General features: G+C 40.2%; 1 protein-coding gene across 3 annotated transcripts in view; it reads right to left on the minus strand.

Moving 5' to 3' along the window:
- Positions 1 to 3,439: 3,439 nt before the first annotated feature.
- abcc3 (ATP-binding cassette, sub-family C (CFTR/MRP), member 3) overlaps positions 3,440 to 22,565 on the minus strand; it is a 64,598-nt gene continuing 45,472 nt past the window's right edge. For 2 of the 3 annotated variants that reach the window (XM_084938367.1, XM_084938365.1), the window contains exons 17-31: positions 21,189 to 21,365; positions 20,798 to 20,965; positions 18,668 to 18,851; positions 18,465 to 18,573; positions 18,053 to 18,209; positions 17,660 to 17,867; positions 15,764 to 16,077; positions 8,823 to 9,022; positions 7,494 to 7,620; positions 6,916 to 7,017; positions 6,243 to 6,389; positions 5,992 to 6,150; positions 5,057 to 5,223; positions 4,781 to 4,975; positions 3,440 to 4,249 (exon numbers count right to left, since the gene is read on the minus strand). In XM_084938367.1, coding sequence (XP_084794493.1) covers positions 4,138 to 4,249; positions 4,781 to 4,975; positions 5,057 to 5,223; positions 5,992 to 6,150; positions 6,243 to 6,389; positions 6,916 to 7,017; positions 7,494 to 7,620; positions 8,823 to 9,022; positions 15,764 to 16,077; positions 17,660 to 17,867; positions 18,053 to 18,209; positions 18,465 to 18,573; positions 18,668 to 18,851; positions 20,798 to 20,965; positions 21,189 to 21,365 — 2,526 coding nt within the window. In that variant the 3' untranslated portion in view covers positions 3,440 to 4,137. Of the gene's footprint in view, positions 4,250 to 4,780; positions 4,976 to 5,056; positions 5,224 to 5,991; positions 6,151 to 6,242; positions 6,390 to 6,915; positions 7,018 to 7,493; positions 7,621 to 8,822; positions 9,023 to 15,763; positions 16,078 to 16,873; positions 17,185 to 17,659; positions 17,868 to 18,052; positions 18,210 to 18,464; positions 18,574 to 18,667; positions 18,852 to 20,797; positions 20,966 to 21,188; positions 21,366 to 22,565 lie in introns of all 3 variants that reach the window. The other variant, XM_084938366.1, reaches the window with a different exon arrangement.

Here is a 22,565-nt window from a genome sequence, read left to right on the forward strand (position 1 = left end):
TATTAGGTAAAGTTGAACCAGGGCTACAGGCTGTGGCTCCGTCCATGTCACAAGATGAGTTGAGTCAGAGAGTAATGTCTACTCTGTCCTGCTAGGCTGATACGTTGGAAAACCTCAAACAGTTTCTGGGTATATTTTTGCAGTGGTGGTCTGCATTGACCCCGAGTAGCAACAGAGTGGAATTTGACCAAAAATGTTTAGGTAGGGTGTAAGCACCGACACAAACACTAGGACCCAAGGTTTTCTTTCAAAACTTTGTATTGCAACAAGATTATCAGTGCTTGTCCCCTTCAGTGGTTTTAATGTTGTGGCCCCTCATTTACAAATGGTAAATGGACTGAGTCTTATATATGCAGCCACCCCCACCTACACACCTATAGTGTATATGCCAAAAGAAGCTACCAGGAAACTGACTCTAGCTTTATATTACAGTAAAATATGACTAATGCCAGCCTATTCATTTTTCAATTTAAAACCAGTTATGCATTTCTCAAAAATCTAGGCCTCTTCTATGAATTTCCTGACATCTGTGGGTGGCCTAGACATATCAAAAGAACATCTTGCTCTGTCTGGTACTCCGATATTGAGCAATACTGAGCAACATTCTGACAAGGCATCAAAAAATAACACTCAAACCTTCTTGCTGTGTCACTGTTGTGCTAAAGTTGTTTTTAATCTTCCTCTCACCTCTGGGTCCGATTCTGTACATCTGTGCCAATAGGCAGGGACCCTTTTAAGGAAGCTGGCAGCACAGCTTTCATTCATGCCGCCCTATCAACATTTATCAGTTTTAGCATGTTGGAGACAAAGAAAGGTGTGTACCAGGGAAAAACACAGAAATGTTAACTGCAGTGTTTCTGTGTGTGGGGCAAGAGACATCTTGCTGTAAGGAATCTAAGGTGAACTTCTCTTCTTTGCCCTGTCATGGTCTCTCTTCCTACTTTCTCTTAATCCCCAATCAGTTCTGAGAACAGCCAACCCAATTTCCAATAACATATCCACAGAATCAATGTATAAAACAATAGAAAAAGCAACAAATCCCTCTCGATCCACACTTAGGAAAGCTCTTACATTAACTCTCTTGTCTTATTAGATTTTAATCTATTGTATTTTTGTACTAGTTTCTACCAGCACTGTAGTAAAATTACCATATTTTTGCCTGTTAGGATACATCAAGGAAGACACACAAGTTCCTTCAGTTTTAAGTGAAGAAGTTGGGGCAACAGTCACTTTCCTGGCTTGCTGACTGAGTGTGAGCACACTCTAGTGGATGGTTGGAATAATTACATAATGACTGGCACTAACGTTAGGTAGATTACCCCCCAAAAACTGGTGATTTGCAACAGTGTCTCTTCTTAATTGTAAAAAAAAAACAAACTTTGCTGCATCACTGTATAAATGACATTCACACAAAGCACAACTGAAACAGTCTTGTTTTGTTTTACCTGAAAAAAAATTACAAATATGTAAAAGATCTAATTTAAGAAATCTGTACTGACTACAAGGCTACATGGGAATGATTCATTAGCCACAACTTGAATGGAACAACCCTCTGGACATCATCAGCATACATTTTTTAAACTAAGGCTCCTCCAGAGTCACATAACCAATTATAGAACTGATTTGCCTTCCAAAGCAGTAATCCCTGTGACCACTGAGACCCCATTTGGATTTTTAGGCCGCTGTGTAAGATATTCTGAAAGTCCCGTCTGCATCCCTTTTTATCAGGTAAATGCAACCTTTGGTTAAAGGTTAACTCTAACAAGTTTCACTTCATATAATTCATTCTACCACACCTGTATTCCCGAGTTCCAAACGGATTGACCCTGGTGCTGGTAACTTTAAAAGAACTTTCTGGGTGTCTTTTATTATCTTTGCCAATAAATATCCCCACAAAAATGTGGAAGAAAAATTAGTTGCACACTTCAACCCATGTGAGTAGTATATAATTGGTACATTTGCATGTATGTGCACACAAAAAGTTCCCACTTACATACTACTCCTAAATTCTACAAATAAGGTCCTCGAAGAACTCTCATCTGGTAGAAAAACCCAAGAATTAAACCATCCTTTTTTAAAACCTATTAATATTTTGTTTTTTTTAAAGGCTTTTCTGTTTGGTTGTTTAAAGGGGTGGGCTTTAACCCAACCCCTAACCCTAGACCAGGGGTGGGCAATCCCAGGCCTCGAGGTTTTAGATGTGTCCTTGATCCAACACAGCTCATTTAAATGGCTAAATTACCTCTTCAACATGTCTTGAAGTTCTCCAGAGGCCTGGTAATGAACTAATCATTTGATTCAGGTGGACACCAGCCCTCGACGGTCACCCTGAATCTGGTGGATGTTTTGAGATTAACTAGAATCAGACACTAAACAAAGACTCCTGCAGAAGCTGATATGATACATTTTCTTGCAATGGCGTTTTCATTACTGATGATTTATTAAATCTTTATCACAAATGTCCCAAAAGATGATGGTAACCTTTCAGATACGCATTATGTTTTATTTTCTTCAGGTTTTTCTGTTGTGTTTCTGTTATGAAATGTTCTTCAGTGTGTGAGTATGTGACGACTTGCAACCAACAAGAAGACGACTTGATATGAATGTGTGACATTTTAGACTTGGTAAGCAGGATTGGCTGGACTTAAAATATGAGTAATTCTAAATACATTCTTCAGATAAACAAAAAACAAGTCAATCTTCCAACAAGCCGTTCAGTTTCAGTATTGGGTTAGTGGAGGGATGTCAAACTCATCTCAGCCACATGCAGCCCACTTTGACCTTAAGTGGGTTGGACCAATTCATTCATTTCCATAGCGCCAAACAACAACTTTCGCCGCAACCAGTGAAGCTTCCCTTCCCAGAACTTTAGCTGCACAAATTAAGGCCCTCTATAATTCAGGTTTTTCTGCATCACAGAGAAGTTGCTGTAGAAAATGAAAGAAGTTCAGAAAGGCTCTTTGGACTTGTAAGAAATATATGGGTAAAACTGCAGATAGGGTTGTGGTGGCTCTTAAGAAAATATAGTTAATATAGTCCTCTGGGTCTTATGTTTGACACACCTGGGCTAGAATAACCAGTTTACAACAAACCTGTTATGTGCCCAAACTAACAACAGAGCACATTAATCTCTTAGCATCCACGAGGTCACAGCAACCCATCTAGGATAAAGGTTCCACACCCAAGTGGAAAAACGTAAAGGTTTTCATTTGAAAGGCAGCATTTTTTTTAAAATCAGACATATGGCTAAAACAAAATAAACCCCAAAGAGCCTCTTTAACATAAAAAGCAAATATCTTGATTGTAAAATGTTAAAGTCATATCATATTTGACCCTTTGGCATGCAAATGACAATCCCATCTGGAACCATGACTTCAATAAGCAGAAACAAAAATCAGAAGGTTTTATACCCCAGCACCATTTAAAGACAGCACAACAATTTCGTTCTTCCTTTTTTTATATATAAAGGCATTTTCATATTTCATATTTTGGTGGTACATAATTCAAGTTTTTATAGATTTGGTTCACAGAAGAATCACATAAGTAACTGAGCACACTTCCCTAGATAAGACAATTCTTTAAAAGTAGCTTAAATAATAGTGCAGTACAAAAATAAGTGGGTTCATCACAAAAATGTAGGGTTTTTCTCATGTGAAAGGTACAGTGGCACATTATTCTTCTTTGTAGAAAATATGAAATTAAAAAGGTCCTCCTTTTTTTGTTGTCGTGTTGTTTGTTTTGCAGCAGAGAGCCGATTAGAAAACGATACATTCACTGGCTTTCTTTATCCCACTGGCAGAAGGCACTAGAGAGCAGACTTGGCTCAAATGACATTTGCACTTATGGCTTTTTTTACTTGCAGGACAATCAGAGCCAGAAACTTCCTACTGAAACATTTGTTTATGTCCTGATGTGTTTTTGACAGACGCTGCAACTACTTGCAAGTGCTAAATGACCCAAGTCTGCAGAGGAGCTCAGGCTTCATTCAAAGAGAGCAATAAGGTTCCTGAAAATGATAACAAGTGCACACAGAAAGTATTCTTCAGTTCCACTGCCAGGTTTCAAACAGACTCAGACTGAAGTGAACTGAGCTGAATTCCAGACTCTGGTTTACAACATTGGGACAAAAAGGCAGTTCTACTGTGCCAGTCCTGCATCTTTAGCCATGCCGTAGAAGATTCCTCTCTTAGATATAAGGTTTGTAGGAGTATCAAACTCAGCTATCCGTCCCTTGTCCAACACCAGCACTCTGTAAGAAGAGAGGAAGAGAGTATGATTCATTCACAAGACCTATACAGGTTTTAAATCAGTACATTCTTATTTTCTTTTACACACACATCACATTATCAAATTTACTCCTACTTTGCTTTTGGTAGAAAAGCATCAGTATTGTGTGTTACAGTTCTAAAAATCTCACTTACTTCAAAATAATGAGCAGCTATTTCTAAAATAGTTTTAAAGTGGCCCATTTCTGCCCCTGGGACCTGACTAGAGTAGCTTTGCATGATTCAAAATAATGAATAATAGATCTTTTAGCCACATTCTCTTTGAGGGCATCCTCCCTTTAAGCCAAGGATGATAAGAATGGCTCTCCCTTGCAAAAAAGAAGAGTTGAACAGCAGGTCGGCTACAACCACAGTTTTGTTCCTGAGATGACCATACTAAGGATATCCATCGTCTATGAGCGTTCACCATTGTAACAGTACATATAAATATATGACAGAAAAAAGGAAAAGCAGGTGGTGCATTTTCCCTTCAAAGTAATCAGTAAGGTACTAACCTTGTGTAATCCATTATTGTGTTGAGTCTGTGTGCAATGGTGAAGACGGTGCAGTCTTCAAACTGAGTCCTGATGGTGGATTGGATGAGGTCATCTGTCTCCAGGTCGATAGCAGCAGTAGCTTCATCCAGGATGAGGATCCTGGTCTTCCTCAAGAGGGCTCGAGCTAAACACACTAGCTGCCTCTGGCCCACACTGGAGACACCAAAATCCAATAAATAAAACAGCATTTACAGACAAGCCTTGTTCACCGTGCTTCTTTGTCTTTGAACGTACCTGAGGTTCTCTCCTCCCTCTGAACATTCGAGGTCCAGTTTTGCTGCCTGGTTACTGACAAACTTGTGGAGGTGAGAATGTTCCAGGGCTTTCCACACCTCTTCATCGCTGTACTTCTCAAAAGGGTCCAGGTTCATCCTCAGTGTCCCAGAGAACAGCACAGGCTCCTGAGGCAAACACAGAAACACAGGTGAGCAGGAATAAGCTACCACAACCCTGGCTGGAAAGGAAAACCGACAGATGGACATTCAGCTAGGCTCTCACTCTGATGTTATTCGATGCTACAGAGTGGCAGGGTGGGTATCACTGGTAAGGTGCAAAGCACTAGCTTTAGTTTACAGCAGACAGACAGATCAGCAACTAAATTAAGAATTAGCAGTCTCCAGAGCCTCAGTCAACATAACAACAATCTAAATAACCCCGTTTATGTGACTCAAGCTGTTTTCACATAATCTTTGAACAATTTTTACAATAACATTTTTACAATAACAGGCTCAGGGAGGGGCAGATGGCCTGGTTCTTCCTGTTAAAAGGGAGCTTTTCCTTCCCACTGTTGCCAAGTGGCTGCTCACAGGGGGCTGTTTGACTGGTGATTTCAGATGTTTCCCGACTAGAGATAGTGGAATATAGAGCTTGAGACAGCAGTAGCAGATATCACATCACACTGAATAATATTAACTGCGCTATGTCCGCATTGGCTTAAAAGATTTGGTCCTTGAGTTATACCAGACCCTAATAAGTGTTAGAAGTAAATGGATGCTTTTTATACTGTAATTACTACTCTGAATCATTTAGTTTAGTTTTTTTCCTGTTGATGTATGAGATCTAAACTGTACATATTTCATTGAAAAATTAAGATTATTAGCACAAATACTGACATATAATCCTTTTCAAACATACAGGTGCTTCATTGAGGCAGAATTTGACAGTCGTACCTGTGGAATGATGGTGAGTTTAGACCGCAGGTCGTGCAGGCCTATCTCTGATATCTTCACGTTGTCGATGGTGATCTCGCCTCCCGCAGCTTCCAGCAATCTGAAGAGGCAGAGCGTCATCGAAGACTTGCCGGCCCCCGTACGACCTACGATACCGATCTGCGCAGAAACACACGGAGTTGTGTTGAACACCCCACTGAGCCATTATTCTGCACTGATAAATAAATCATCTCGGCATATCCTCCCCACACCTTCTCTCCTCCCTTGACTTTTAGCGTGATGTCCTTCAGAACGAGGTCCAGTCCCTCTCGGTACCGAACGCTGTAGTCGTTGAACTCCACATTCCCCTGCATGGGCCATTCAGGTGGGGGCTTCTTGTCCTCCACCTCCCAGGGGGCCTGTAAACACAAACACAGCTCTTCATGGTAGGAAAACTTTCTGAGCAACTCATTAGCCTATTTGGCTTGGACCAGAACGGATTTGTTTATCAGGCTAAGAAGTCAGAGAGCTGTACTTCTTTGCACAGCCGCTCGGAGCTGCCAAATATTTATTTCACCTCTGGGATGCACCGGATGCTTCAAACAGAGGCTTTCAATACCAGCTACACCAACTAATGCACAGAAGGGGCACTTTCTGTGATGGCTACTGAAAAAGTACACTCTGTACAGTATAAGTGCCCTGTTTCTCTGCAACAGAGGGGCCCTTGTTGGCAGCAGGTAAGCTAACATTTCTGGAACTAGTTACAGTTTATAGGTCTTGTGTTGCAGAGTTGAGCAACAAGGCAGGTTTTTTTTTTTAACGTGGCTAAATTCCTACATTTTAACCGTAGCACAAAGCCAACACCACTTTAAAAGCAAACACATGAACAGTCCCATCTTCACAGAGTATTAGAAAGGTGCTTAAAGGGAAATATTCATGACATACCTCTGTCTTGGTCTCAGAGTACTCCTTCACTCTCTCCACTGCTACTATGTTGTTCTCCAGCTCTGAAGTCATCCGCACCATCCAGTTCAAAGACATGGTCACCTATTGAAACAATGCCTTATGAAACATTCCAGAAATTTACAATAAGGGATACTGTGTGTCCACTACAGCAAAGTAAGGCAAAGCAAAACAACTTCCAGAGCCTTGTAAATAAAAAATGACTTACATAAAAGACATTGAGACAAAATGAAAAGGAAAAAGTTTTAAATTGAGCAGAAAACAAGTAGGCCCTTCACATGAACGTGAAGCAGCTCAACTAGATACTAAAGAGCTGAACTTACAATATGAAGACTTATTCACATATAACTTCATTCAATTAAATCTATATTTCTATTTCTATATTTCAAGCAAACAATAGGCTAAAAGAGGATAAAATACTGATTTGATCCATGGTAAAAATACCAGTGACTGCAGCTTTACTGAGAAAGCATTATAAATATAAAAAATGCTATAAAGTGACATTATTACTGGTTAAATGAGATATCTAGATCATATTCTTGTAATAGCTGTAGTAGTACCTGTAGAGCATAGGACACCGACAGACCCACGAGGCCGGGACTAAGACTGTCCTTTCCTGTCACCGCAAACAGGCCAGCAAACAACACAATGCAGTTTCCAATGAACTCAATTCGCACTCCGAGCCACCTGTAAAACAGCAGATACAGTTGACCTTAAGAACACCTGAGAAACTAAAACACGGGATAATTCAGCACCTCATGTTACGACAATAATGACTTATACTCATTACTGGGATACAAGGGGCAGTGCCACTGATAGAGCCACAAGTTTTAGAAATATTCTTTATTGTGGAGCAACACTATAGTAAGTACAGTATATTTTCTTATGTGTGTATAGACAGTGTGTGAATTCCTTTTGTGCTTTTCACTCTTTGCACTCAGACAGTGTTTCACATTAACGCCATCTTTCCAATAAGACGGACAGATGTTAGAAAATCTGCTTTTTTTTAAAAAAAGGATCAGGTGAGAACTTTGATATTGACCTTGACCTTTCTCACTATGTGTTAATAGACCTCTCTGCATTGAATAATACTTGTTATTAATCTCTGGTTCTCTTCCACAGCATGTATTTTATCCCGTCTTCCTTCTCTCACCCCAACAGATGGCCCCGCCCCTCCCTGAGTCTGGTTCTGCTGGAGGTTTCTTCCTGTTAAAAGGGAGTTTTTACTTCCCACTGTCGCCAAAGTGCTTGCTCACAGGGGGTCAAATGATAGTTGGGTTTTTCTCTGTATCTATTATTGTAGGGTCTACCTTACAATATAAAGCACCTTGAGGCGATTGTTGTTGATTTGGCGCTATATAAATAAAATTGAATTGAGTTGAATATTACCTATGCTACACCCAGTTAGCTTAGCTTATCATAAAAGCTGCACACAGGTGCAAACGATTTGCTAAGCTTTGTTAGAAGCTAACAAAATTTCACTGTGCAATTTGAGTTTAAACAGTCATTGTAGTTAACCATAATAAACCTATAGACACGAGCAGGATTGATTTTCTCATCTTGTCACTCAAATTTAAGGCTGAATAGAAGAGAAGATGTCTTTGAGCATGAGTACTCCTTACCTTCCTATAGTTATAAACACTAGATATTCGCCATTTGTGCACACGAGACAATGAGATTTTTAAAAAACCCACCTTATAGAACTTTAGGGGCTCCATAAGTAACAGATTATGTGCAGCCATAATTGTGACAATTTGAAACAAAATTCAAAGCAGAAAGAATCAGTCAAACAGAGACGCAGAATTTTTACATGCAGTGGCTGTGCACAGAGCGACACAAGAACTCAAGACTGGAACACAGCTGCTTCTCTGCTGGAGCAGGATACTTGCCTGTTTGACACTATACCAGGGTAGTAACTCTTTTGGTTCTCATCCAGTTTGATATCACTCATCAGAACAAAGGCAGAGTGCCTGCCATATGCTCGGATTACACTACAGCCAGTGATGGTCTCAGAGAAATGGGAGTATATGGGAGAGCGGCTGACCGACTCCAGACGCTTTAGCTGCCGAGACGTGGCAACGTAAAATCTCTACAAGCATTGAGGAGGAGAAAAACAGACAATGTTAAAACACAACAAGGCTTTCCATGTGCTTAGATATGTTTAAATATGATGCAAATACAGGCTCACACGCATACACACGCACACCCACACAGAGTAATGAAGAAAGCCTATGTTAACAAAACAACTGCAGATATTTGACCCTGAGCTTTTAAGCATTGATAATAATATTAAACTAATACAAATAACAAGATTGACTGATAAAATCCACAAAGCTGACAGAACAGGTGATTTTTATCTGCAGGTGTTTTGTTTTTCATTACACATATATCTGCATCCAAATCAAATTTATATACAAACAGCCGTAATATTTCTGAAAGTGTTAGAAGCTTGAAGCGATAGTTCTGCTTTTCTGAGTATTTGGCAGTTTCTCAGCACAGTGAGATTAAAGACGAATACGGCAGAGAGACAAGCGATGCAAAGTGGATGCCATGACAAAGCTGCAGGAACAACATTTAGTGTTACTGTTAAGCTGATATTAGTTGTGTGAGTGTGCAGTTAGTATCACGTAGTGAGGACACAGAATATTCCCTTAAAGACAAACTGATAGTTGTGCAAGGAAATCTTTGGGCAGTGACGCAATTTTTATCATTTTTGCCCTTTATGCCACATTTGAAATGAAAGATGCAATTTTATTTATTAAAAAAAAAAAAAAAAATCGTATAGACAGTTTTATATGTTCATGATGTGAAATATGACTTGATAATAGGGCTGGGCGATATGGCCTAAAATTCATATCGCGATATAATTTGAAGCATATGCGGGAACGATATATATCGCGATATATTCATTTCTTCTGTATAACGTATTTTCCACACTATAAGGCACACTTAAAATCCTTTAATTTTCTCAAAAATCGAGAGTGTGCCTTATGTATGAATTCTGGTTGTGCTTACTGATCTCGAACCGATTTGGGCGTGCAGAAATCTGTTAAAAAATGTTTTAGTACAACTTCGGTAAGCACTGCTTGATGGATTGTCAGAGCATTACGGCTGCCGTAGTGAGGAGCTTCGCGGAGTAATCTGGGTCCAAAACTCCGTCCATTTCAGGTCCCAAAGTCAAAGAACACAGAGTTAAAAACGGTCTAAATTCTTTCATCTTTAATAAAGTGATCAGCGTTGCTGCTTTACCAGGTGTAACAATTAAGTTTAACATCCAGGCATCCATGAAAACAGAAGTTATTAAATTTAACGGAGTTAGAAGTTAGCAGGAAGTTAGCTCGCTAGTTTCCACCTAAACATGACATACCATGTTCTGAGAGATTTTTGAAACTAATTAAAACGTACAGCTCTGCTACCACTTCCAACATAAATGAAGACAGAAAACTAAACAGCAGTGGCGTTTGCAGGGTTACTGAAGTTGGACTACCTGGTATATAATGTTGTGCTACGTGATTGCTAGCGACACAGCTATGTTAGCATAACAGCACAGTGAAGCTGGAGGATGAACACCAACTTTTTTTCCACTCGATAAAAGTTAACGTGAGGGATTCTGGTGGTCAGGGACAAATGCAATTGCATAGCAGGATGCTATACACGGGCCAAACTTCAGTCAGGAGAACAACTGAGATCATTCATCCACAATACAAGGTTAGTTATTAATATACTGCAACAACATGGGAATAGAACAGCTGCGAGAGAATTCAACATTAATGAATCAATGTTACGGAAGTGGAGGAAGCGCAGGTTTTGGCTTTCCCCATATTTCAAAAGTGCTTCATCTCTTTGCTATGACTGTCGGCATAATTTGCAGATGATAATGGTTTTAGCCGCTGCGATGCTTTCGACCAAAACAGGCGCAGCTTGATGACATCATCAACATGCGCTATCGCGATAGAGCGGTATAGTCAAAATCTCTAGCGTTGACCAAATTTATATCGTTTCTATTAGTGATGGGATTTCCGGCTCTTTTTAGAGAACCGGCTCTTACGGTCCGGCTCAGTAAAAAGAGCCGGCTCTTTCGGCTCCGAACCGGCTCTTCAGGTTGTTTTGTTGCTTTAATTAATTTATTATTAACAATAATATAAAATTATGCACAAAAGGAATTACTAATGTAAAAAAAAAGTGGTTTTATTTATATATGTTTATATAAAAATATATGCGGTGGCCCCTAGAGACAAAACACGTACAAACTCCAAAAAGCACATACAAACTCCAAAACACATTTCTAGCATGAACTGAACTTCCAAAACAGAGCTACCTAGATCACTTAAATTACACAATTGAAAGCATGAAAGCATATGTGTATTGTTTGTGTATTTACACACAAGCATTCATATATAGTCAAATAATTTAAAAAAAAAAAAGTTCATTTACCTGTTATTACCACACACCAAATCCGGTCGTTGGTACTTGCTGGCTTGTGTAGCCACTAGGTAACAAAAGCTCAACACTGCCCCTAGCATCCTGGAGCACTTCTGTTGTCTTTTGTACGCGTTTTGAGTTTTTATGTGCTTCTGAGTTTTTACGTGTTTTGGAGTTTGTACGTGCTTCGGAGTTTGTACGTGTTTTTACGTGTTTTGGAGTTTGTACGTGTTTTTACGTGTTTTGGAGTTTTTACGTGTTTTGGAGTTTGTACGTGCTTCAGGGTTTGTACGTGCTTCGGAGTTCGTACGTCTTTGTATGTGCTTTGTCTGTAGGGGCCACCGTAAATATACTTTTATTTATTCACTCCACATAAAATGTAATAAATAAATCATATAATACAAAAATCAACTATTCAGATTTCAACTTTTAACTATTTAAATTTTCAGCTTTTTCCTTTTACAAATTTAAAGTGAAACAACACAAAACACAGCAAACCACAACACAATTAAATATAAATTATAATATGAAAACAAAAAGAAGATGCATATTCTCTGTCATATGGACCTGCATGAATAAACTTTCTGAATCCTTTATCATCCACAACTGAAAATAGTTGTGGATGATTACTATACCTTTCTAATGTGACGTTGTTGTCCCTGGCTCTCTTTCTCTCTCTCTCTCCTGCTCTGTTCCTGTGCTACTGAGTGTAACTACCGCCCCTCCCCCCCTCTTCCCAGGGGGGCATGCTGAGTGAAGCGGAAAAAAAGTGCGAGAGAGAGGGTGAGAGAAAGAAAAAAAAAAAACCCACGGCTTGGATAAGGAGCCGGCTCGCGTCGTTCACGTCAAAGAACCGGCTCTAAGAGCCATTTCGTTCGCGACTGACCCATCACTAGTTTCTATCATATATCGTTTATATCGCCCACCCCTACTTGATAAGTAACCTATGTTATAGATATTTTTATTAGTTACACAGGAAAACGTTAGAATATGAGACGTATATGCCTGATGTGGTCATGGCACAACATGTGGCTAAATGAGCCCACTTTAGGTTAATCAGGCTTCCCTTTGACTACAATGGACTGTAGGAAGATTAATGGCTTAATAAACATTTTAGTTCATTCTAAAAGAGTTAATGTGTACTTACTAAGATAAAAAAAAAAAAAAAAAAAGACATCTGCAAACATCTGCAGAAGACAAAAATAATGGATGAATGATCACAGGATTCGTTCCATGGTTAAAAAAAAAACGTGGATAACACTCTTTAGGATGTCTGTAAATCATTATCCACACCTATGGTAAATCGAGATGCCACAAGAGTAAATATAGAGGGTTCACCACAAGGTGCAAACCAGCGATCAGTCTCAACATTAAAAAGAATTGGGCACTGGTTTAAATCACAGGTTGAGTTGGAGCCAGGGGAATCTCTCCCCAACCGGTTGCGGCAGATGGCCCCGCCCCTCCCTGAGGTTTCTGGAGGTTTCTTCCTGTTAAAAGGGAGTTTTTCCTTCCCACTGTCGCCAAAGTGCTTGCTCATAGGGGGTCATATGATTGTTGGGTTTTTCTCTGAATGTATTATTGTAGGATCTAACCGTACAATATAAAGCACCTTGACACGACTGTTGCTGCGATTTGTGTATGAATAAAATTGAATTGGATTGAATTGAATTGAATCATTGTCCTTGAAATGTCTCACGTTTTTGTTGCACTGGCAGAATCGCATGTTATTCTCCATCTACATGCTTCTGTTGGGTCAGATTACTCTGTAAATATTAGTGTTAATTTCCAATCTTCTGTGGATAATATGCAGTTATATTTTCTGCCGACAGGCTGTTACGTAAACACAGTCTCACATTGCTGGGCTTTTCACTCAGATTCAGCCAAGCATTGAAGTTTAACAGACAACTTTCTTCATCTACTACATCTTCTGTGGCATCAGAGAGCTTAAATTGTGAAAATTGTGTCACTTCTCAGTCACCTCCAGGCTAACTGTATTATCCTGAATCAGGGGTGGGCAATTCCAGGCCTCGAGGGCTGGTGTCCTGCAGGTTTAAGATGTGTCCTTGATCCAACACAGCTGATTTAAATGGCTAAATTACCTCCTCAACATGTCCTGAACTTCTCCAGAGGCCTAGTAATGAACTAATCATTTGATTCAGGTGTTTTGACCCAGGGTGAGATCTAAAACCTGCAGGATCCTTGAGGCCTGGAGTTGCTCACCCCTGTCCTAAAGCCTTTCAAAATCCTATAAGAAAAACCTGTAGTGAGTTGGCACCTGACAAAAAGAGATTCATACTCATTCATATTCTAGTCACCTAGTTATTGAACAGCTGTTTGAGCCTTCAACTAAATGCCTGCACACTTAACTGAAAGCCAAAGGGCTGACACTGCACAATTTCATCCGATGAGTTAGATAAACCTGTGATATGCAATAAAAAGCCGAGATAACCCTGATACCAGAAAAGTAAAAAGGACACCATGTGTTAAAATTGTTAGTTTGCCCTTTAACTGCATATAGGCAACGAAGTGTTGCTTGAGCACTGAGACAACCACCTTTTCTATGAGGCTTTAAAACTGACGACGTAATCAGCAGAAATTTATTTTGTGAATGTTAGTGTTGATTATATCTCGTAGCATTTATTAAAACGTATATTAACACAGCAGTGCTGAACACTCTATAGAGAGATACCACCAACACTAACCACTGCTGCTGACACCAACACCACTAAACAGATTAGAAAGGGCTGCTCTCACGTTTGGCCTGTCCTCGGTGAAGTTACTCATCTTTTGTGCATGTGATTGTTTAAAAAACAGGATGTAAATAAAGAAATGTAGTTTATGCATGAGCTTTTTAATAAGTAATACGAGCTCCCAAACTAGAACCAAATTACACTGGATCCTTCAAGGCTGGGGCCAACAGATCTATTGAAATAACCTGACAGCATTTTAGCCAAAATTACCCCAATTGTATTTTTTTGTGGTGTATATGAGACAACATATATGATGATACAGATATATCTGTATGAGGCCAACAATGACAGTTAATTTAAAGCGCAAAGGCCCAAATATGTTTTGCGAAATGAAAAATAAAATTCCTTAAAAACTGTTCTTTACTGCTTTATGAAACCTCGCAGAGGAACAGATACGTTTCTTTCTGACACACTGAACGATGTTAAAAGCAGGAAAAACATGCACGGCTCTTTATCAACATCTGATTTGCAGTTAGTAATATTATTTCTGCCCTAAGAGAAGCCCTGCCTCCGTGGATCGACTGTAACCAGCGCTGGGCTGTATACCTTTATATCTGATACACAGAGACGTTTCTCAAGGCTAACAGGTGTTTTTTTGGGCTACAAAGTTTAGAAGAATAACTTATAAATGTGATGCGTTTCAAAGCTTCACTCACAAGCTCGTATGCAGGAGCACTGACATGAAAACTTTTTGTTATTTGACTTGCTAAAATGACGAAAAGTGGCATCATATCAATTCTTGAATCAGAACCGACAGGAATTTTAGGAATTAAGCCCATTACACGATGAGTGTGTTGCAAAAAGTGACACGAAATTCTGAATTTTTCAGATATGAACTTGTAACATATACACACCGAACCGAACGAGTTCACTGAAAAAAATAACGTGGACGTGAAACAAGCTGGTCCTGATGTTTGTGAAGAAGAAAAGGAAGAAACTTGAGATTCTGGTTTTATCCGATTCTCGTGAGAAGGCAGCGGCGGGGAGATTCCAGAGTTGAAGCTTTCATACATATCTCAGCATGTCAGTGGGGCTATTTTACCATTGTTGGGACAGCATCTGACGACACAGAAATCATTTCACAGAGCTGACTGACTTGGAGCGGCGTACAGATGTGTCTCTCACAAAGTACTATTATTTTACCACGTCTATATTCAGTACCAGTGTGCGCTTTGAGATATGAGTGCCAAATGCAGTGACGTGATTGGTCAGATGTGTTCATGCAGTAACTATAACAAGAACAACAACATGATCTACTGTGCAAATACTTGTGTGATAGATATTTCAGGTCATACTGCCCAGCACTAACTGCAATTCAATTCACATTTGTCGATTACAGCAAAAAACAGTTTAACTGACATTTTGCTGCATTTTAAACCCATAAAACAACTGAAATAACTACGGCTCACACAGTCTTAAACTACAGACTGGCCACTGAGCGACTAAGGCCACAACAGTTTATGACTACTGGACTAGACCAAACCACACAGCAACTAAATCTAGACGAGCAACGATCACTGCCTCAAACACATGCAGCTGTTTACTACCACACACACACACACACACACACACACACACACACACACACACACACACTCAACAGCACTCGCAGACATGCATGTTATATTAATGAGTTAGCAGACTCTTTTCCTATTTACCTGAACCCACCAATAGAACACCATTAACGGGGCTATGACTATGAGGAACATTGGGGTGAGGGCACAGCATATGAGCAGCACATTCAGTGTGTACCAGAAAGTGCGCATCCATATGTCAATATTGTCTGGGATCTGGGAGTCTATAGCATCCACATCTTTGCTGAAGCGGTTTAGTAACCGCCCAGTAGGGGTGCTCTCGAAGAAGCCCTGCGGAGCTCGCAGGACCCCCTGAAGTAAGTTGCGGTGTGTGAGCTTGGCTGCCTGCAGCATACTGTAGGCCCGGCACAGCAGGCAGTTAATCAACAGCAGCGCACCTGCGAGACAGGAGGGGAGGGGGTCAGGTGTGACAACACAATAACGCCTGCGTTAAATGGATGAGCAACCTGTGAGACAGCGACTTTCAGTGTCAGTGCAGGTTTCCCAGAGTCAGTCCTCAACGGTGCCACTTATACACCTCATAAGTGGCATTTTATCATCATATTCTCTCATTTATGCTTCCCTTTTGTGCACATGGTGCTTACTTTTAATATCTAATGGAAAACTACCAGATGTGGAAATTTTAAAAGACTAAATAATTAAAAATTTAATTAACTTCAACAGAGAAACGTGAGATACTGCTATCATTTCACCTAAGAAGGTGAGGTCACACTGGCCTTCGATAAAAATATTTAGTTTATTTAGTTGTGTTAACAGTGCTTCACCACTAGAGGGGGGTATAGATCACTAAAAACTGACTGACGTGACTTTGATTTTGTTCACGATACAGTGATGGTGTGAATGTGTTTAGGAGCGTGATCTGTGAGGTGTGTGTGTGCATGTGCATCGCAGCAAGCTGCAGGCAGGACAGGAAGTGTTTTGGCTGTGGAGAAAGAGCAAAGTGAATTTACAACTGAAAAGGAAAAAATGACAGCAGGAGGTGCTCATCATGGACAACATTGCAGGCTACGGAGGAAACAAGCCAAACCTGAAGGTTACAAATTTTGCTGTGGCAAACATGCAAGCAGCATGCCACTTGAGGAAGAGGAAGACCCCACATTTTCAAGGAAAAGAAGAACTGAGAGGACACATTTGGCACGCGAGCCACACTGCAACCCGACCCCACCCAAGTACCTGGACAAAGACGTATATGACAGCCAGGGGTACTATGACAACAGCAAAAATGGGTGTGCTGGAAACAATAACTAATATAGTGGAGAGAGAAACGAAGAAGGTGCCCAGGAACATGAGCACAGTGGACGGCAGAGCCTCATCTATCACGTAGATGTCCTTGGAGAAGCGGTTGATGATGCGTCCTATAGGGGTGGTGTCAAAGAAAGACTGGGGCGTGTGGAATTTGTTGGTGAGCAGGTTAAAGTGCAGCTTCTTGGCTGCACCGATGTTCCCCATGGCTAATGTGAAGGAAGCAATCATGATCAGGATACCTGGGATTAGGTTAAACCACAGGAGCAGAAGAAAAATTGATTAGGGAGAGGAAAGTTTCACTGTAGAAGAAGAAAGCAGCTGTTATAAATAGACATGGACAGCTTCTGTCCTGAATGTGAGGTAGTCAGGGGAGCAGTTCACCATGAAAGGAGCTGCAGTTAAAGAAAAAAAAGGATGTCTCTTGTATACAAGAACAATGCTCAGTGTATTCCAATTAACGATGCTGTAATCAGATTAACTCTCCTTTGGCTCACAGCATCTCTCCAGAGTTTACTGTTCAAAAGAGAAGCATTTCAACTGGCTGCAAAGCAAATCTGTTCCGATTATTTCAGTAAAACACAAAGAAAAAGCTGTGAGGGTGGAAGTGGAAGTATAAAGTAGGCATTCAGGTTCAACAATCCGACATGGCCGCTGTTTGCATTTCCGCATACAATACATGCATTTAAATGAACATTCAGCATCAGCGTGTCTTACCTTGTGCAAACCCCAGTGCCGCGTACACCCCCACCCTCATCTGAACATTTTCCGCGGTGCTATTCGTCACGGCGTCATTGGTCCACTCGCTGAGCCAGATGTTTGTTCCGATGGAGGCAGCGCTCTGACAGCCGTACAGGAAGCAGATGACCACTGACAGCAGTGGTCCGACTGCCTTGACGTACTCCAGGTACACCTTTCCTTTCACCTGGGATCAAAACAAAAGATAATTCAGGGGTCGATGTGGTGAATACCAGGTTGCTATGTTGCAGTGAACGCTGAGCAGTCGTGGGTCGGAAGATATAAAAGCTGATTTGCTGCGCGCTCATAGGTGGAGAACTTTAAAATGAGCAATTATATATTTGCAGGTTAAAAAGATGGTGATGCACCGACCTGGCCGGTTTCTGCCGTTTCTGCCTGGATGAGTTTCTCCATCTCGCGCGGTTTCTTCTTGTCTTGCGACTCTGAATGTTTTCGCTGGCTGCAGCCATGTCTCCTTACTGAACGGGACCTGGGGTTCTCTCCGTCTGAGGACATAATGCTCATCTGCCTGTAAAAAGGGGCACAGGGCAATGAGCTCACGCTACTGAACAGGGTCAGGATATCTGGTGGCGATAATGCATTTATTCAACTGCTATTTTGTGCAAAATGACTCCATATTTTTCAATTTAACAGTTTAATTTAATGTTTTAAAAAGCTCATATAATTCTTGAGAAATTCCTGATAAAAAAAGACAAAGTTTGGAGTTTATGCAACAACCGTTTTATCTCATCCAAGTTTAAATATCCAGTTTTTTTCAATTTACCTTATAAAACTTCTTTTTGCTTCATTGATCATTGGTTCACTGTCCACCATGTCTGTGTGGTTGCTAAGGGCGTCATCGGGGAACAATTCGTCATCTTCAATGATCTCATCTGTGAGAGCAGAAAACCAGCATGAGATAGTATTGAACCATCAATCCGTTCTGCACCAACATGAGGCGATATGTAAGGGGAGGAAATGCTGTACCGCTGGCCTCATCCTCCTCCATAATATCCTCCAGGGCATAATTTCTGAGGAACTCGGCGAATGCTCCGTTCTGCTTGAGGAGATCCTGATAGGAGCCCATCTCTGACACCCGGCCATCCACCATCACCATTATATTATCCACCTGAGGCAGGAAGCTGATGCCATGTGTCACCAGGACGCGTGTCTGGAGTCAAACACAAGAAACTTTTACTTCTGTCATGCAATAAACCAGTATGACAATTACCATTTGCAGGATGGGTTTGAGAGCATTTTTATATTTCTGTTTAAATATGAACTGAAACATGATGTGAAGTTCTAAAAGTAGAACAAGACCAATTAAACTGACGAAAACGAAAATATTAGACTTAGTGATTTAATTATTGAGGAAGATCATCCAATATATGATTTAGCCCAAGGCTATAATCTGGCATATTTACATTTGTTATGTTCATTAATATGTATTGTCCCTCTTTCTAAATAAAACTAAAATTAAATTAAAATTAATATTGTCCATCTGGAAGGGGAAAAGCGCTTATTTTCTGCGTACAGCCTTGTGCAACAATACCTCGAAAACCACATTTGCAGGAACCGCCGATCTGTCCTGCACATTAGGTTAGAGGAGTTTTAGACGAGCTTCAATTCCAGCAAGCTGGATTCCAAATATTCACTTTCATGGTATTTCTATTATTACAAAGTCAGGACTTTGACTTGGCTGTTCCAAAACATTAGATTTCTTTTGTATTTGACCATTCTGATGAAGAATGACTTGCAAGTTATGTATGTTTTGTTATGTTATGTATGTTTTGCTGCATGACTCAGGTTTTCTTGAGATTTGGTTCTTGGGAGAAAAAAAAACCATCCTGAATTTGCTGAATCTGGGTGATGGGAAGCAGGTGAGGCCAAAAATAAACTTCTCTCAACTTCTAGCAATTTAATCCTAGAAAGCACTGAGGTGACAAAGCCATGTGTGATGACTGAATCTCAGAAGATTATCACAACAACTCATCTTCTGGGAAGCTCAGAGATATGTGTGCATGCACTCATAATTTCCTTTCAACTCTTCTTTTCATACATCCCTGTTTCTTAAATAAATACAGGACGCACACTCACACCTGACAGGAAACACCTGCATTTAATTTCACCAAGAGGCAGAGGTCTCCACACCCTTTCCCTCATTTTTTTAAAAAAAAATATTGAACCGCTGTGTACTTTTTAGGTTCTTGTTTCTACTTTTAAAAGCTACAGCCATTACAATTTAGCTGAATGCACTTTTGGTTCATAGTTCTCTTTAAAGTAACAAAAGAGAGAAGGAAAAAAAAAACAACCCAAAAAACTAATGAACCGGCAGAGAACAGTGAGTAGCATCTTACTAATGAGGGAGAAAAAGATACAACTGTACATACTATATTAGATACTGCATTGTACAGTATATAAATAAAGAAAACCTGAAGGCCAGCTGTTAGTCAGGTTCAGTAACTTCTGAATATGACTACTTCCAGCAGAATGCTGCCACACAAAGTTACTCTTTTTACAAACTGGTGTCATAAATATGAAAAATCAGCAGATTGGAAAGTGATCAAACCTCATAAAACTTCCTGTCCAGTAGAAAGATAAGACACAACTTCCTCTTCTGATAAAATTACAGCTCTGCGAGTCTGTCCATTTCACACTGAACTGCAGAAGTTTGCAGGTATTAAGCTTATAATGGTAGTCTAAAGCACTTGGGTGGTCAGGAAGAGTAGGAAAGTACTACATAAATACAAGTACATGAAACTGTTCAGACTCTAACGGTCGCATTGCGGCACAGAGCCAGACAACCACCTGATGTCCACCAACAGAAGGCCGGTGGATCGATGCCCAGCTCCTCCAGGCCATGTGTTGGAAGTATCGGCGTGTAAGTTACTGAACGGAGTGTGAGTGTATGCAAATATTAGATAAAACGCTGTGTGTGACTGGGTGAATGACACTTAGTAGTAGTAGACTTCAGCAGTAAAACTGAGTCGAAAGTACCAGTTCATTTACAACATAATAGAACAAAGATTCATGTCATATTTACTGGTTGTGTTGTTTACAGAGAACCTTTACATCATAAACTAACCAGGACAGAAGTTGGGTTTAGAGTCTCCTCACCTTGCCCTTCAGAGCCCCTTCTGGGCCGATCAGGTTGTCAAAGATGTGTTTGGACACGTGGGCGTCCACCGCGGACAGCGGATCATCCAACAGATAGACATCAGCATCACTGTACAGAGCTCGAGCCAGGCTCACCCTCTGTCTCTGACCACCAGACAGATTGATGCCCTGCAGGACAAAAACCAAATAAAAAGGCCGAGGCTGAATTTATATCAGAGGTCCTCGAATCGGAAGCCTGATTACATTAGCATCGAGTATCCAATAAATTCAGGAGAGATCTTTGATGAAAGTCATCAACAAGTGCTGAGAGAAAATTGGAAATAAAACAGATGCAGAAAGAGATTAAAAATTAAAATCAAGGAGACTAAACTCGCTCCCTGTGCTTCTGTACCTTCTCTCCTATCTCAGTCATGTCTCCTCCAGGCAGCACCTGCAAGTCTGGGGTTAAGGCGCACGCTTCCAGGACAGAATTGTATTTCTGCTCATTGTACGGGTTCCCGAACAGGATGTTGTCCCGCAGGGTGGTGTTCTGTATCCAGGCCTGCTGAGGTACATAAGCCACTGACCCCTGAGGATAGAGACAAACAACCAGGTTCTTCTCACTTCCTCAAATAGGAAACCTTTTATTGTCAGAATAAACCATGCCACATTTTCTAGAAATGATTCCCACTGCAATAGGACTGATGTGCCCTTTTAAAATGTAATGTTAAGCAAAATAATATACACATATATTCTACTCAAGACTAAGCTTTACAGTACTAAGTTATAACTTCCTTTTTGTCTAACTGGATTTTATATTTTATTACTTATTACTTCCAGAATTGACCCTAAGCTAAGCTAAGTTAAGAGACTGCTAGCTCTCCTCATTTTTTTCCCAAAATGTCAAACTCTTCAAACTCTTATGAACGCTGTCTGCAATATTTTAAAGAATGAATGTACCCATATATTAAATACATGTTTATGTTAATAATGGTCTTAAATGTATTATGTAGACTGTTTTTAATTAACAAAAATGTTTAAAAATTGAGAAAATTGAAGCCAAGTCCCATAAACCTGCATCATTTTCAAAGAAAAGCATGGGGCAACCTTATGGAGAAACCTTTAGGGAGCGGCCCTCAGCTCATTTGCTTTGTAATCTTGGTAAAAAGGTTCCTGAAGACTTTATGGGCTGCAGTATATTCTGTGTCCTTTATCTAAAACAGAGCAACTTGTCAGAGCCACTCCTCGTGCGTGACGTCTGGTTTTAAAGCAGCTGCATAGTGTCGTCACGGTGACCGTCCATTTTCCCACCATTACTGTTACTGAACCACAAAGATCAAAGAGTGTCATTAATTTTAGGCACAATGGCTACAGTCGTTTTTTTCATTCTTGAGTATCTGTGTTGATGTTTACATGCAACATTTCAGACATAAACTGGAGGTTTATGCAAATATCAACATTCAATAAAATGAAAAACATTTGTAGAAGTTCAGATATTAATGTTCATTATGCCAGCGATATTCGGGAAATTGAAAATGCTTGTTTTGTCTGTTTTGTTTTGTTTATTTGTCACTTGGCAGTAGTAAATAAACGCATCTTTTCAGAGGACAAATATCTAAAAACGAGTTTACTGAGTTTATCAAAGTTTTTTAGTAAGTAAGAACTATTTGATGGTTCCATCATTAAACACGAGCCGTTTCATTTTACATCTGGCCAACTGATCCAGTGTTCACACGAAAATATCAAATGGCGAAACTTTACAGGAAGGAAAACTGCAATAACTGGGTCA

Source organism: Perissodus microlepis, chromosome 8 (assembly GCF_051167445.1).
Source record: "Perissodus microlepis isolate ML-2025 ecotype Zambia chromosome 8, ASM5116744v1, whole genome shotgun sequence".
In the NCBI taxonomy this organism is placed as follows: domain Eukaryota; kingdom Metazoa; phylum Chordata; class Actinopteri; order Cichliformes; family Cichlidae; genus Perissodus; species Perissodus microlepis.